The sequence below is a fragment of the Trichosurus vulpecula genome, chromosome 1, assembly GCF_011100635.1.
Source record: "Trichosurus vulpecula isolate mTriVul1 chromosome 1, mTriVul1.pri, whole genome shotgun sequence".
NCBI lineage: Eukaryota > Metazoa > Chordata > Mammalia > Diprotodontia > Phalangeridae > Trichosurus > Trichosurus vulpecula.
Window position 1 is genome coordinate 26,542,055 of NC_050573.1, and position 14,152 is coordinate 26,556,206.

Consider the following 14,152-nt stretch of genomic DNA (forward strand, 5'->3'; position numbering starts at 1 on the left):
TGGAAAGTCACAGACCCCAGACTAGGGGTTGCTGTTTCACTGAAAAGGTCTAATGTGACAATTTTACTGAAAGAGCTTCCTGCATCAGTGGCCCAAGAGTCACAGAGAAGGAGCTTTGTCTAGAAGGGGAAAAGAAAAGCTCAGGAAGAGGAACAGATTACCTGAGCTATGTCTAGACTGTTCCTAAAATAGATGATAATGATGATAAAAAATAATGATAGTTAGCATTTATATAGTGTATCAGGTACTGTGCTAAACACTTTACAAATATTATCTCAGTTAATTTGCAAAACAACCCTGGGAGGTAAGTGCTATTATTTTAATATCTTTTTACAAATGAGGAAACTGAGGCAAACAGGTTTAGTGACCCACTCAGGCCCACACAGCTAGAAAGTGTCTGAGGCCAGATTTGAGTTCCAGGCCTGGTGCTTCAGGCATTACACCAGGACCTCCAGGTCTGCAGTCCAGATTTGTGAGTTGCCCTGGGCATGCGTGTTTCTCTACTTATGTACTTCCCCGTTAAATGCTTGCCCAGTCTCTACCACGTACACTGTGTGTATTGGTGGGAGAGTACAACCCAGGTTTTTGTCATATTTTGATTATTCCAGCTTTTGATGAATAAACGTTAGGCTAATTTTGATTGATTGCTTTACCTTCTTACTTAGTAAATGTTTCATGTTTATGAGTACACGGTGTCATAAGTGACTGATTTGTTGAAATGGTAAGCATATGGATGGGGGCTTCATAGTGGTGAATAGAAGGAATGTATCTCCCCCTACCCCCAGGACCATGAGAGTGAGTGAGTTGTAATAACATGGTGGCCATCTCCAGGTCACGTCCTGGGAAAACTCCTTAGACCTGCCAGCATGAATGTAGTTTGGGGTGAAAGTTGGGAGATTCTAAGCTCCAGCTAGGAAATCAGAGAATACTGATTAATAATATAGAGGCTAGCATTATCCATCACTTTAAGGTTTTCCAAACTCCTTACATTTATCATTTCACGTAATCCTCACAACAACCCTGGGAGGTAAGTGCTACTATGATCCCCATTTTATAGACGAAGAAATTGAGACTGAGAGAAGTGAAGCTTTTTGTTCAAGATCACAGAACTAGCAAGTTTCTGAAGAAGGATTCAAACTCAGGTCTTTCTGAATCCCAGGTCCAGTACTCTATCCCCTCTGTCAAGTTTCATTCTATTATATATCACATGGACCATAGAATTTTGAGTTGGAAAAGGCCTCCAAGCACATTAGGGGTAGTGTGTTATAGTGGTCTCTTAATGATTAGAGAAATTAGTATGATTAGAAATTCATTCCTTTGGAGTGTAATATACCTTCAAAGAATTTGAGGTTATACCACATGAGGAACACTTTGTATTTATTTTTCTCAATTCATGTTGACCATTCCTAGTAAAACGTAAGCTCTGTGAAAGACAGGGACTGTTTTATTTTGATCTTTGTAGCATCTTTGTATCCCAAGTACCCAACACAGTGCCTAGAACATAATAGGTGTCTAATAAATGCTCACTGAATTGAATTAGGTCCTAGTCTGCCATTTTAGGGGGAATTTAAACTGAGATATTTCCTTGCACTCAATTTAAGCTGATCTTTTTTAGGTCTTAATCTTTTCATTGTGTTCCATTTCGTCAGCCAGTAAGCATTTATTAAGAGAAAAGATTATTTCTTTCTTGAACTAATAATTAATTATTCAATCAAGACCAAAGTTTTTCCCCTTTTCTATTTCCTCATCCAGAAGTCAACCAGTGTGGAAAATCTCTTGCAAAGACCTACTCGTACCAAAGATTAATCAGAAACAGGAAAAGAAATTCTAAGTTTAGCCTATTGGGTCGATTCCTGCTCATTGTGTTTACTTAGATAGGTCTGAGAAAATGTGGATTCTCCCTTTTGTCAGAACAGTGATAATGAAATTGATAAGTCTCTTTGACCAAGATTTCAGTGATCCAAGTCACACCCCCAAGACTCTTATTAGAATGAGACCCTCGTAATATTCATTTTCTCATTACTTGGCCTATCAGAGTTGATTGCCACATTTAGGTATGGCGGTTCTTTTGAGAGCATATAAAACAACTACCCAGAAATTATTCCTCTAAACTTTTTTTAAAAATCACAGTGCCTACTACATATCAGACACTGTGCTAAGTGCTGGGGATACAAAAAAAAAAAAAGGCAAAAGATCATCCCTTTCCTCAAGGAGTTTACAGTCTAATGGGCAGCATGGTGTAGTAGATAGCCAACCTCAGAGACAGGAAAACTTGGATTTAAGTCTTGCTTCTTACATTCTGGGTGTGTCACCCTAAGTAAGTCTCTGTGCCTTAAGAAACTCTCTAAGACTATAAACTGCAGAAAAGAGGTCAACCTGAATTGGTGGAGGGCATTTCCTCACCATGGAATCCTCTAAATTAGAGAAATTCAAGTTCTAATCTCTCTCCATAGATTTTAAAATAAGGGGACTTGGGAATAAGGAGACAACTGTATTGCCTTTGGTGGGGGGGGGTAGGGGGGTGGGGGGGGTGGTATTTATTTGTTAGAGCTATGGAGGACCCATGTTTTGAATATTTTGTTTTCTTCCTTGTTACCTTCATTTCAGGTGGCCCCACCCAGATCGACATCAACATCTCTCCAACTGGAATCCACCCGAATGGCTCACTCTTTGTCGCCAGGGGGTCCCAGGTGACCTTCAACTGCAGCAGCAGCTCCTACCCACCACCCATGGTGGAGTGGTCCTTCCAGCCACCAGGGTCCAGCAGCGAACCCTTTGGGGTCAACAATGAGACCTTCAGCTACTTTGTGCTCCACAACATGTCGCCCACACTTCAGGGGAATTACACATGTTTGGCCACAAACACACTCAGCAAGAGGGTTCAGAAAGTGACCTCTGAGCTCCTGGTGTATTGTACGTAAGAAGTCATTGCTCCTGCCTTTTGCTGGGAACACACTTAATTTGGAATGCCTGCAAGCTCATTCATCCATCCCCTGTGGTACTCTGTGCCCCTGTATGCACCCAAGCAGTCTTGCACAGGCTTATGCACATAGTCACAGATTTAGAGCTGGAGAGTAGCCTAGAGACCATTGAACCTATCTGCCTCAATTTACAGACAAAGAAACTGAGGCAAAGAAAGGTTAAATGACTTGTTCAGGGTCATACAACTAATAAGTGTTTGAGGCAAGATTTGAACTCACATCTTCGTGACTCCAGGTCCAGTGCTCTATCCACTAAGCCACCTTGTTATTCATTGCTTTCCCTTTAAAAAAATTGTATTGTCTTTTGTTTTTATATTCATCATTTGCCCTTAATCTCCCTCCTAGCCCTTTCTAGCAAAGAATAACATTTAAGCAAAACCAATTGACACAGGCCAAGTCTAGCAGGTAATACCCCATTTGATATCCATTTGATATCCTCTCTATTGAGAGGAGAGAGGTGTGGTTCATTTTACCACTTTTTTCAGGATGGAGATTCTTTATTACAATTAATTAGAGTTTTGTGGACCTTTTATCATTTATATTATTGGCATTGTATGTATTGTTCTCCTTGTCCTGTTTTCTTCATTCTTCATCGGTTCATACAAATCTTCTCATGTTTCTCCAAATTCCTCCTATTTACTATGTCTCCTGGTATAATATTGTTCCATTATGTCAATATCCTTTATATACAGCTTGAGAGGAGGCAGCATGTTGGAGGAATGCAGTGTTGTCAAACACAAATAGAAAGGAACTTAGAAAACTACAAACTCACATTATCTATGTTAACCTCTCAGTATCAGACCATAAATTGCAAAGCAGTCAACATAACTGCATTGGGAGAACAGTTTTATCATTGAAAGTCCCTTATACCAATGAAATTTTAGGTTTGACCCAAAAGAAAAAATACAGCATGGTATAGTAGAGTCAGGAAGACCTGGGTTTAAGTCCTGCCTCTGACACGCACTAGGCTGTGTGACTCTGGACAATCTAACCTCTCTATTCCCCAGACAGCTACAGAAGCTTTGCAATCTGCATTAGTGGATAAGAGTTTTCATACCAGGAGCCTCCCACACTAGATGAAGTCATAGGCCTGCACAAAAAAAATTAAAGAGTGCTAAAATCAGTACTGAAATCTCCTAGGCATACATCAATTGTGTGGGGCTAAAACATAAGACCCTAATGAACATCAAGGGAAAAGAGACCTTGGATTAAAATTTTATACTTACAATCCATAGAAAGGAAAATCAGCATATGTAAAGGGAAACATTGACCACACTTCTTAGGAAATGGTACTTGTACTTTTGATAGAGGAGAGAGGAAAGTTTTGTGATAAATGGAAAAAATATAGCTTGCCAACATGTAGAGCTAACTAGGGCATGGTGATCTGGGCACCTACCTGGGTGCTGAATTTTGAGAGTGCTGAAAGTATCTCTAGGCCTCCAGCAGCATGGGAATAACAGAAGTTAACATGTTACTAGAATGATGAGTTAAAATAGAAAACAGAGGGTGTGATCCTATCAAAATCCCATTCTTTTGGTTCCTGGAGTCTGACCCCAGTCTCCCTTAGACTCCTCCTCAAGATCCTCCCTGGACCCCTCCTTCAGTCACCCCAGACCACTTGGCCACCCCTAGATCCCTCCCACAGCCTTTCTATATGTAAGATCCATCTTGCCTCCATGAAGGTGTTCAGATTCAATCTGGCCTGCTTGTCAGTACAACCATTACAAGCGCTCAGACTCCTTAAGAGTCCACTCAGTAAGACACCAGAGGATGGGGTGGGGTGAGCTCTTCCCTTATCCCACCCTGCTCTATCTGCCCCCACAACTGAGTATATACTTTCAGTCACTTGCCCCAGGCATAAAAATCCACTCTTAGCTACATTTCTACCTATTCCTTTTACTTGAGAGGAAAAAAAAAATGGAATTTTTTTTTCTGGAGTTGCCAGAGGGTTCAGCTATATCAAGATAACTGGTTGGGGCTGATCTTTTTGTTGTGTCAGCCCTGTTATGTTAACAGATGACCTGGTGTCCAAGGGACCCAGCTAGAAGTGTTCTTCTGCTTCGCAGATCCTCCTTGGTCAGACCCACAGTGCTGGGCAGAGACAGCTGCCATGGGGTCCATGCTACAGCTCATCTGCCAATGGTCTGGGGGGTATCCAGACCCCGTCTTCCTGTGGACAGAAGAGCCAGGGAACTTGATCTTGGGCAATTCAAGCTTGGGCGTAGAGACACTCAATCGGTCCCAGTTGTCTGATGGCAAGAAATTCAAGTGTATCGGGAATCATATTGTGGAGTCGGGAATGACAGGAACCAACTGCGTGGTCCAGATAAGTGAGTCTCCGGTGGAAGAGGGGTTGCCATTCCTTCATAGGATGTCTGGGAAACAAGGAGTGTTTGGGGGCTCCCCCTCTCTCCCCTCTTCTTTCCTTCTATTGAATTTTGCAGATATTTAATCAGGTATGTTGGTTCTACCTGTATGTCTAGTGATCTCTAGAGACTTCCATTTTGACTATTCATCAGCCTGTTTCCTAAAGGTACAGCCAGAAAAAGGTCCACATGTGGGAAAATGCCAAATACTAAAGAAGGAAGGTTCTTCTTTTTCCCAGGATACTAGGCAAGTCACTTAACCCCTATTGCCTCAATTTCCTCATCCATAAAATGAGCTGGAGAAGGAAACGGCAAATCACCCCAGTATCTTTGCCAAGAAAACCCCAAATGGGGTCAGGAAGAGTTGGATACCACTGAGTTGATTAAACACTCTAGTGCTAAAATTGGTTGTTGCAAATGATGTCTCCCTTATAGTGTCGTTTTATTTACATTATTTGCATACATAATTTATATTATTACATTATTATGTACATTGTGTACATCACTTTCCTTAATCTGCTTTCTTTGCCCTGCATCAGTTTATAAAAGTCTTCTCATGTTTCTCTGAATTCCTCATAGTTGTGGTTTCTTACAATGTAAAAACGTTCCGTTACATTTATACTCTGTGGTTTGTTCAGCTACCCACAATTGACAGGACCCCACTTTGTTTCTTGTTTCATGCTATGGTAAAGTTCTGCTCTGGATATTTTTGTATGTTTCCTTCTGTCTATGGCCTCCTTGGGGTATATGCCCCGTAGTGAATTTCCAAAGTCCTTATTCTTTTTTAGGTCTCATTCAGTTGCTACTTATTTCATAAAAACTTCCCTGACCCCTCCAACCAAAGCCTTTTCTCCCTTCTCAAATGTTCTTAGAGTCAGTATTATAGATTTTGAGCTGGACAGGACCTTAGAGGCCATTGAGTCTAGCTTTCTCATTTTACAAGTAGGGATCCTGAGGTCCAGAGAGATTAAATGCCCAGGGTCACATAGCTATTAAAGACTTGAGGTTGTATTTGAACCCATGTCTGCCTGACTCCAAATTTAGTGCCCTGTATCTGGATCTTTCCTTTGTCCCTGTTTGTCTTAAAACCGATCTGTACATGTTGGCTACTTCACCTCCTCCCCATGAGGATGGGGGACTCTTCAATTTTGTCTTTGCATCCCCAGTACATCATCAGTCATCTGGACTTTTATTCCAGCCATTGGATGTCAATGACTGTGGAAGAGAGAGTGAGGTTGACAACTTTGTGCAATTCTGCCTCACTTAAATCCAATTCACTCTCGAGTCCAGATATAACCCCGTGATGTTATTGGTCCTCTTTGAAATGAAGGAGGGACAACAACAACTTAATGGAGTGCTTTTGCATAACAAGAATTCTCACTGAGAAAGGTCATAAAGGCAAGAGATTCATGAGCAAATCCAGGTGTGGGAGATTCCATGCTGTGGACTTGGACTAGAGAGATAGAGTTATACCCTCCTTCATCACCATCCTCCCCATACCCAGAAGAAGCATGAGGTTGACCCTTGGCAAAATTCCCCAGTAGATAAAACCACCTCCCTTCTCTCCTGTGCCTTAACCCGGGGCTCCCACTCCTTCCACTGACTCTTCTCTGATTCTGTCAAGGTAGATAGTAATAATACTGTCTAAAGTCTCTGTAAGGGTGGCCTGGTGAGGTGGATCAAAATTATTAGAACCAGAAAGACCTGGGTTCAAGTCCCACCTCTGACATATATTGCTTGTGTGAGCCTTGACAAGTCCCTGAAATCCGTAGGGCTTTAGACCAGTGGTGGCAAACTCAAATAGAAGTATATATCCCTTCTGGAAGCACAGTGATTCAGAAAACCAGAAACTAATATTCACTATGTTTTATTGTATTTTAATTTATTTTGTCAAATATTTCCTAATTATATTTTAATCTAGTTTGGGTTCAATGTGATGGAGTTTAACATTTCTGCCTTAAACAGCCCTCTAAGGGTCAGAGACCTGCATTGGTAAAGGGAATTTCCTAATCTGGGAGTTTCCTATATCAATAAAAGTACAGGGGGCAGCTAGGTGACACAGTGAGTAGGGCACTGGCCCTGGAGTCAGGAGGACCTGAGTTCAAATCCGGCCTCAGACACTTGACACACTAGCTGTGTGACCTCAGGCAAGTCACTTGTCACTTGACCCCAGTTGCCCTGCCTTCCCCCCTCCAAAAAATAAAATAAAATAAAAGCACAGGTCTAGTCTCTACCTCTAACATTTATATAGCGAGTTAAGGTTTGCAAAACATCTTAAATGGGTGATCTCATTTGATCCTCATAACCACCCTGTGAAGTAGGGGCTAACATTATTCAAGAGGGAAGAAGCCAGTTTATTTTTTTTTAAATGTTTCTTAAGGACCTACTATGTGCTCGATATTGAGGAATGTGAAATTAAAACCAAAACGATCCCTGCCCTCAAAGAGCTTACATTCTACTGGGAGAATACAACATTTATTTATTCAATAGACATTTATTAAGCACCTACTATGTGTTAAGCACTAGCAAAAATGAAACAGCCCCTGCCCTCAAGGAGTTTACATTCTATTGAGGAGAAGCAACACCCATACAGATAAGTACATGCAAAATATACAGAAGTATCTTCTCAGGGGATGGACACAAGCAGTTGGGGTGGGGATTAGGGAGCACTGGCTGACAGAGTGAAGAGATGCTTACTAGCTTTGTCATCTTGGGCAAGGTACTGAACCTCTGACTCAGTTTTTTCATCTTTAAAATGGGCATAATAATAGAACCTACGTCCCAAGGTTGATGTGAGGCTCAGATGAGATAATATTTATAAAGTGTTTGGCAAACCTTCAAGTTCTATGTTAATACTAATTGTTGTTGTTATTACCATTACTGAGCGTTAGGTGGCGCCAAAGTGCTTAGAGTGCCAGGACTGGCGTCAGGAAGATTCATCTTCCTGAGTTCAAATCCAGCCTCAGACACTTACTAGCCATGTGACCCTGGGCAAGTCACTTTACCCTGTTTTCCTCAGTTTCCTCATATGTAAAATGGGCTAGAAAAGGAAAAGGTAAACTACTCCAGTATCTGTGCCAAGAAAACCCCAAATGGGGTCACAAAGAGTCAGATACAACTGAACAGCAAATTACTATTATCATATAGGAGGTCCATTTTGACTGATCCTTGAATGAAGTAGGGATTCTATACTTAGATAAATAAATGTAAATTATTTGAGAGAGACAAAGAGCACTGGAGGACAGAGGGAGGTCAAGGAAGTCTTCAAGGAGGGGTAGGGAGAACTATTCTGTGCTTAGAATAAAGATAAGGATTCCCAGAGGCTGAAATTGGGAGGGTTTGCATTCAAAGCATGGAGAACAGCCTATGCAAATATTTGGAGGTGGGAAATGGGTTGATGAGTTTGGGGAACAGTGAGTAGGCTAGTTTGGCTTGAATGTAGACTGTATGAAGGAGAGTTCTATGTAAGGCTGGAATGGTTCTGTTGGAGAATCTTAAAAGCCAGGCTTGATAGCTAATTAAGGTGTAGAGTATTTAAGGAGAGGAAAAAGTCAACCAAGTCTTTGAGATTATGAACCTGGATGACTGAGAGGATTCTAGTGTCCTTGATATGGATACAGACAGTTAGAAGATGGGTTGGTTTGGGGGTAGAAGGAGAGGAAAAATCGGGAAGAAAAATGAGAGTGATGCAAGAAAACCATGAAAAACAAGTCAACGACTGGCTAAAGGAGACCCAAAAAAATACTGAAGAAAATAACACCTTAAAAAATAGACTAATTCAAATGGCAAAAGCCATTTGAGCCAAAAAGCCAATGAGAAGAATGCCTTGAAAGGCAGAATTAGCCAAATGGAAAAGGAGGTCGAAAAGAGCACTGAAGAAAATACTACCTTAAAAATTAGACTGGAGCAAGTGGAAGCTAGTGATGAGTTCTTGAGTTTGAGATGCTGTTAGAACATTGGGGTGGAGGCGTCCAGGAGGTAGCTGGTGATCCAAGCTTGTATTTCAGGAGAGAGATCGGGTTAGGATATAACCATAGGGGGATCATCTGCATAAAGGTGATCATCAAATGTATGTGTGGAAATGAGATCATCAGGGAAGAAAGAGTAGAAAGAGAAGAGGGCCTAGCCCGAAGGAATACTCATGTTTAAAAGATCATAGAATTACAAATTTAGGGCTAGAAGGGACTTATCGTTTTTTTAGTAATTTCAGTCATGTTCAACTCTTCGTGACCCCATTTGGGGATTTCTTGGCAGAGATACTGGAATGGTTTGCCATTTCCTTCTCCAGCTCATTTTATAGATGAGGAAACTGAGGCAGACAGGAATAAGTGACTTGCCCAGAGTCACACAGCTAGTAAGTGGCTGAGCTGGAATTTGAACTCCAGAAGATGAGTCTTCCTGACTCCAAGCCAGACACTCTGTGCACTATGGTGCCACCTAGCTGCCCCCAAAGGACTTTGGAAGCCATCCAGTCCAACCCCCTCATTTTACAAATGAAGTTGAGTGCCTAAGTGACTTGCCTGCGGTTAAACAGCTAGTAAGTGGCTGGATCAGAATTTGCACCCAGGTCTGCCTGACTCCAAATCTACTGCACTACCCACAAAATCTTTCTCAGAGACGGATGATGAACCAGCAAATGACTCGGGCTGAAAAGAAGCAGTCATAGAGATGGGAGAACAAAGAAAGAGCAGAGTCCCAGAAGCCAAGGGAAGAGAACATGTCAGAGGACAGTGTGGTCAATAACGTGAGAAGCTTCTGACCTGTCAGGGAGGATGAGAAATCAATTGCCAAAGGAATGAATTTCTAACTTTCAAATTCTGTAGCACTTGGAAATAGAGAGAGATTTGGGGCAGAGAGGTGTTTCTCAGGGCTTCTCAAAGCAGACAAGTGGTTGATCAAAGAAGGTTATATCTAAATGGGAGCTTAAAGATCATTTAATCTGTGAGAGGAAGTTCAGGTTAGGTGACTGTCCCAAATTCACTTAGCTGGTAACTAGTCACTGCCAGGGGTTGGAACCCAGGTTCTGCCACTGCAAATCCAGTGTTCTTTCTACATCATTGGTAGAATCAGAGAATTTAAGAATTAAAAGGGTCCTCAGTACATTCTAGTCCAACTCATCCCTGATAAGTGGGCATCCAGCTTCAGTTTGATGAGGTCCCTCCAGAGGTAAGCACTTTGGGACAGCTCTCATTGTTAGAAAGTCTAAAAAGAGGTCAATTTAGACCTCTTTAAAACTACCATGTAGTTAGGGAGTGCAGTGGATAGAGCACTGGCCCCAGAGTCAGAAGGACCTGAGTTGAAATCCAGCCTCAGACACTTACTAGCTGTGTGACCCTGGGCAAGTCATTTAACCCCAATTGCCTCAAAAACAAACCACCAAGTTTGGTAAATTGAAGCCAAATTTTGGAGATAAGGAGTGAATTTTTAATCTAGTGGTTTGGGGGCCATCTGCTATTTACTCTCCAAACCCCAGTGAAGTGATTCCTGGAGGCACTGAGGTACAATGGAAAACATGCTAGATTGGAGTCAGAACCTGGGTTTGAAGCTTTGGCACTTTTCTGAGTAACTTTGGGCAATTTACCTAACCTCTTGGGCCTCAGTTTCCTTCTCTGTAAAATGAATTGGACTAGACAGCCTCTCAGGCGTCATCCAGCTCTCTGATCCGATAAGGAAGAGGTTTTGCTGGAATTTCCCCTGGAATCTCAAGCTTGGCTGCATAAGCAACTGTCTTTCTTTCTCTCCCTTTTTATGACCATCAGATGGGCCCACCCTTCAGTCTGAGCCAATGAAGACCTGCCTCTTGGGAGGCAACGTGACCCTCACCTGCCAGGTGTCTGGAGCCAACCCCTCAGCCAAGATCTCCTGGCTTCGGAATCTCACGCAGCCAGAGGAGGAGATCCTGCCCAGCTCCCGGTACCTGATAACACACAAGGACTCAGTCTCCACCCTCACCATCCTCAACTGTTCCCAGGGTGTGGATGAAGGCTACTATGTCTGCAGAGCGGAAAACCCAGTGCGGGTGAGGGAGGTGGACATCTGGCTGACCGTGGAAAGTGAGTTTGACCCAACTGGCTCCCAAGAACTGGATGGTAGGGGAAGGGGAGAAGGTGTCCAACCTTAGAATGGACAAGAGGGTGACGCTTTGCTGATGCTTTCTCCATAGCGGGTCGACCATCGGTCATCATAGGTTTAAAGTTGGAAGGGACCTCAGAGGTCATCTAGACTAATCACTCCCTCAAAATTTTTTTTTTACAGAAATGGAAACTGAGGCCCAGAAAGGTTATTTCTTTAACCTATAGTTAGTGATAGAGCCAGGATTCAAACTCAGCTCCTCTGACTCCCTAGCCAGTGTTCTTTCCACCGTACTGCTTGCCTCATCATTGCCAACCAGCAGAAGCTAGTTGCTTCATTCAGTAAGCCTGGGGAGGTGAGGACAGATTCTCAGGGATACCAGAGTTGCTGTTCAAACCAATATAATTTATTCATTTCACAAGAATTCCTCGAGCACCATAGGTGCCAGACATTGAGCAAAGTGCTGTAGATAGAAAGATAATCAATAAACATTTATAAAGTGCCTACCGTGTGCCAGGCATGGAGCTAGGTGTTAGAGGTACAAAGACAATCAATAAGCATTTATTAACTGGCTATTCTGTGCTAGGTGCTAGAGATATGATAGCAATCAATTAACAGGTGTTTATTAAAGTCTACTGGGTGTTGAGCATACAAAGACAATGAACATGTATTAAGCACCTACTGTGTGCTGGAAATATAAAGACAACCAATCAGCAAGCATCTATTAATTATTTTTACTTATTAATTAATTTATTATTATTTAATTACTTATATAATTATAATTTAACTAATTATATAGTTAACTAATCATTATATTGCTTTATTAATTAACTATTAAGTACCTAATTAGTTGGATAGAACACTGGGCCTATAGTCAGGAAGACCTGATTTCAAATCTGGCCTCAGACATCTACTAGCTGTATGACCCTGGACAAGTCACTAAACTTCTGTTTGCCCCAGTTACCTCATGTATAAAATGAGATAACAAGAGCACCTATCTCCCAGTGTTGTTGTAAGGATTAAATGAGTTAAAGCCCTTGGTACAGTGCCTGGCACACAGTAAGTGATATATAAATGTTAACTCTGATTAGCTATTATTATTCTCTGCTGGGGAGGTGTGCTAGGGGTGCAAAGACAACTAATCAGTAATCATTTATTAAATGCCTACTGTGTCCTGGGGATGCAAAGACAATCAGCCGTCATTTATTAAATGCCTATTGTGTGCTGGAGATACAAAAGACAACCAATAAACCATCATTTACTGAATGCCTACTGTGTGCTGGGGTTACAAAGACAACCAATCAGTCATCATTTATTAAATGCATACTCTGTGCCAGGCACTGAGTTAGGTGTTGATGGTACAGACCAAAACACCATGCCTCCCCTCAGAGAGCTTACATTCTAAGCTCCTACATGTGCAGAGTGCTTTCACATATTTTTAATCTCATTTTTACTGATATCTTTTGTTTCACATCACATTTATTTTCACCCCAGTGCTTGGCCCCTTCTTCCCACCTCGTTCCAGTCACTTCCCTGTGAGGTGGGCAGGATGTTAGTGGTCTATTGTCTGAGGACCTGCCTAGCCAAGGGCCTAGCTCCTCACTGGGCCGGTCTCTGGATGAGGGTGTTCTGCCCAAAGGAAGGGAAATTTTGATGGCTGAAAGCTACCTAGTCAACTTGGAATTTACTGGCTAGATTTCTTTCTCAAAGACCAAGTCTTAAACCTGATTCACTCTAGATCTCATGGATTAGACCATAGGTCCCTGCCCAAGCAACACATAATAGCTATTTTTTGGGCCCTCCTCACTCAGAGTGAAGGTAATAATTGTTTCTCTTTTGACTAACAACTGGGAGGGTCTTCACCTCCAAGTTTGATTTTTTTTTTAAATTAAAATTGACTCACTTTTTTAAATTAAATTGACTCACTTCTTAAAGAGGCCTATTCACTGAATGGCTATTGCCTCACTCTAAGTGAGACTCTAAAAAGACCTTGCCTTAAAAGGGCCAAGGTCTCCCACAGCATCCTAGGCCATCTCCAGTCATCCTGATCGCTATCTGGCCACCAGACCCAGATGGCTCTGGAGGAGAAAGTGAGGCTGGTGACCTTGCACAGCCCTCCCTCACTCAAATCAAAGTCAATTACAAGTCATGTCACCATCACCTTGATGTCATGATCCTCTTTGAGAAGGAAGGACAAAACACACATAATCCTGCATGATGAATGTTTTGGTCACAGAAACCTTCGAAGACCAGCTATTAAATTCAAGAGGAACCACAATCTGTTTTGGTAGAAGGAATTGCCCACATCCATTATGCATCAGGGATGACAGATCCTTGAAGTACTACAGTGAGAGTCAGTTTGAACACATAGGATTATCTCCATTTTATGGGTGAGGAAACCAAGACATCTTGCCCAAAGACAGCTCGTCTATGACTCAGTAAGAAATAGAAGCTGGTCAGGCCAAGGGGTGGTGATATGACTCTTCAGTCATGTACATTAGCACTAGAAATAATAGTCAGCAAATATTACCTCCTTTGATCCTTACAACAAATATCTGCTATTATGATCCCCGTGGTACAGATGAGCTGTAAAACTAAGACTCACAGAGGTTAAGTGATTTACTCAGGGTCACACAGCTAGTAAGTGTCTGAGGTAGAATTTGAACTCGGGTCTTCCTGACTCTTCATTCAACACCTGCACCACCTGGCTACTTAAAAACCAAGCTGTGCTTT

General features: G+C 42.0%; 1 protein-coding gene across 4 annotated transcripts in view; it reads left to right on the forward strand.

Moving 5' to 3' along the window:
* VSIG10 (V-set and immunoglobulin domain containing 10) overlaps nt 1-14,152 on the forward strand; it is a 38,996-nt gene that overhangs the window by 14,350 nt on the left and 10,494 nt on the right. For all 4 annotated transcript variants that reach the window (XM_036761496.1, XM_036761512.1, XM_036761490.1 and 1 more), the window contains exons 3-5: nt 2,608-2,913; nt 5,048-5,311; nt 11,107-11,400. In XM_036761496.1, coding sequence (XP_036617391.1) covers nt 2,608-2,913; nt 5,048-5,311; nt 11,107-11,400 — 864 coding nt within the window. The remainder of the gene's footprint in view (nt 1-2,607; nt 2,914-5,047; nt 5,312-11,106; nt 11,401-14,152) is intronic.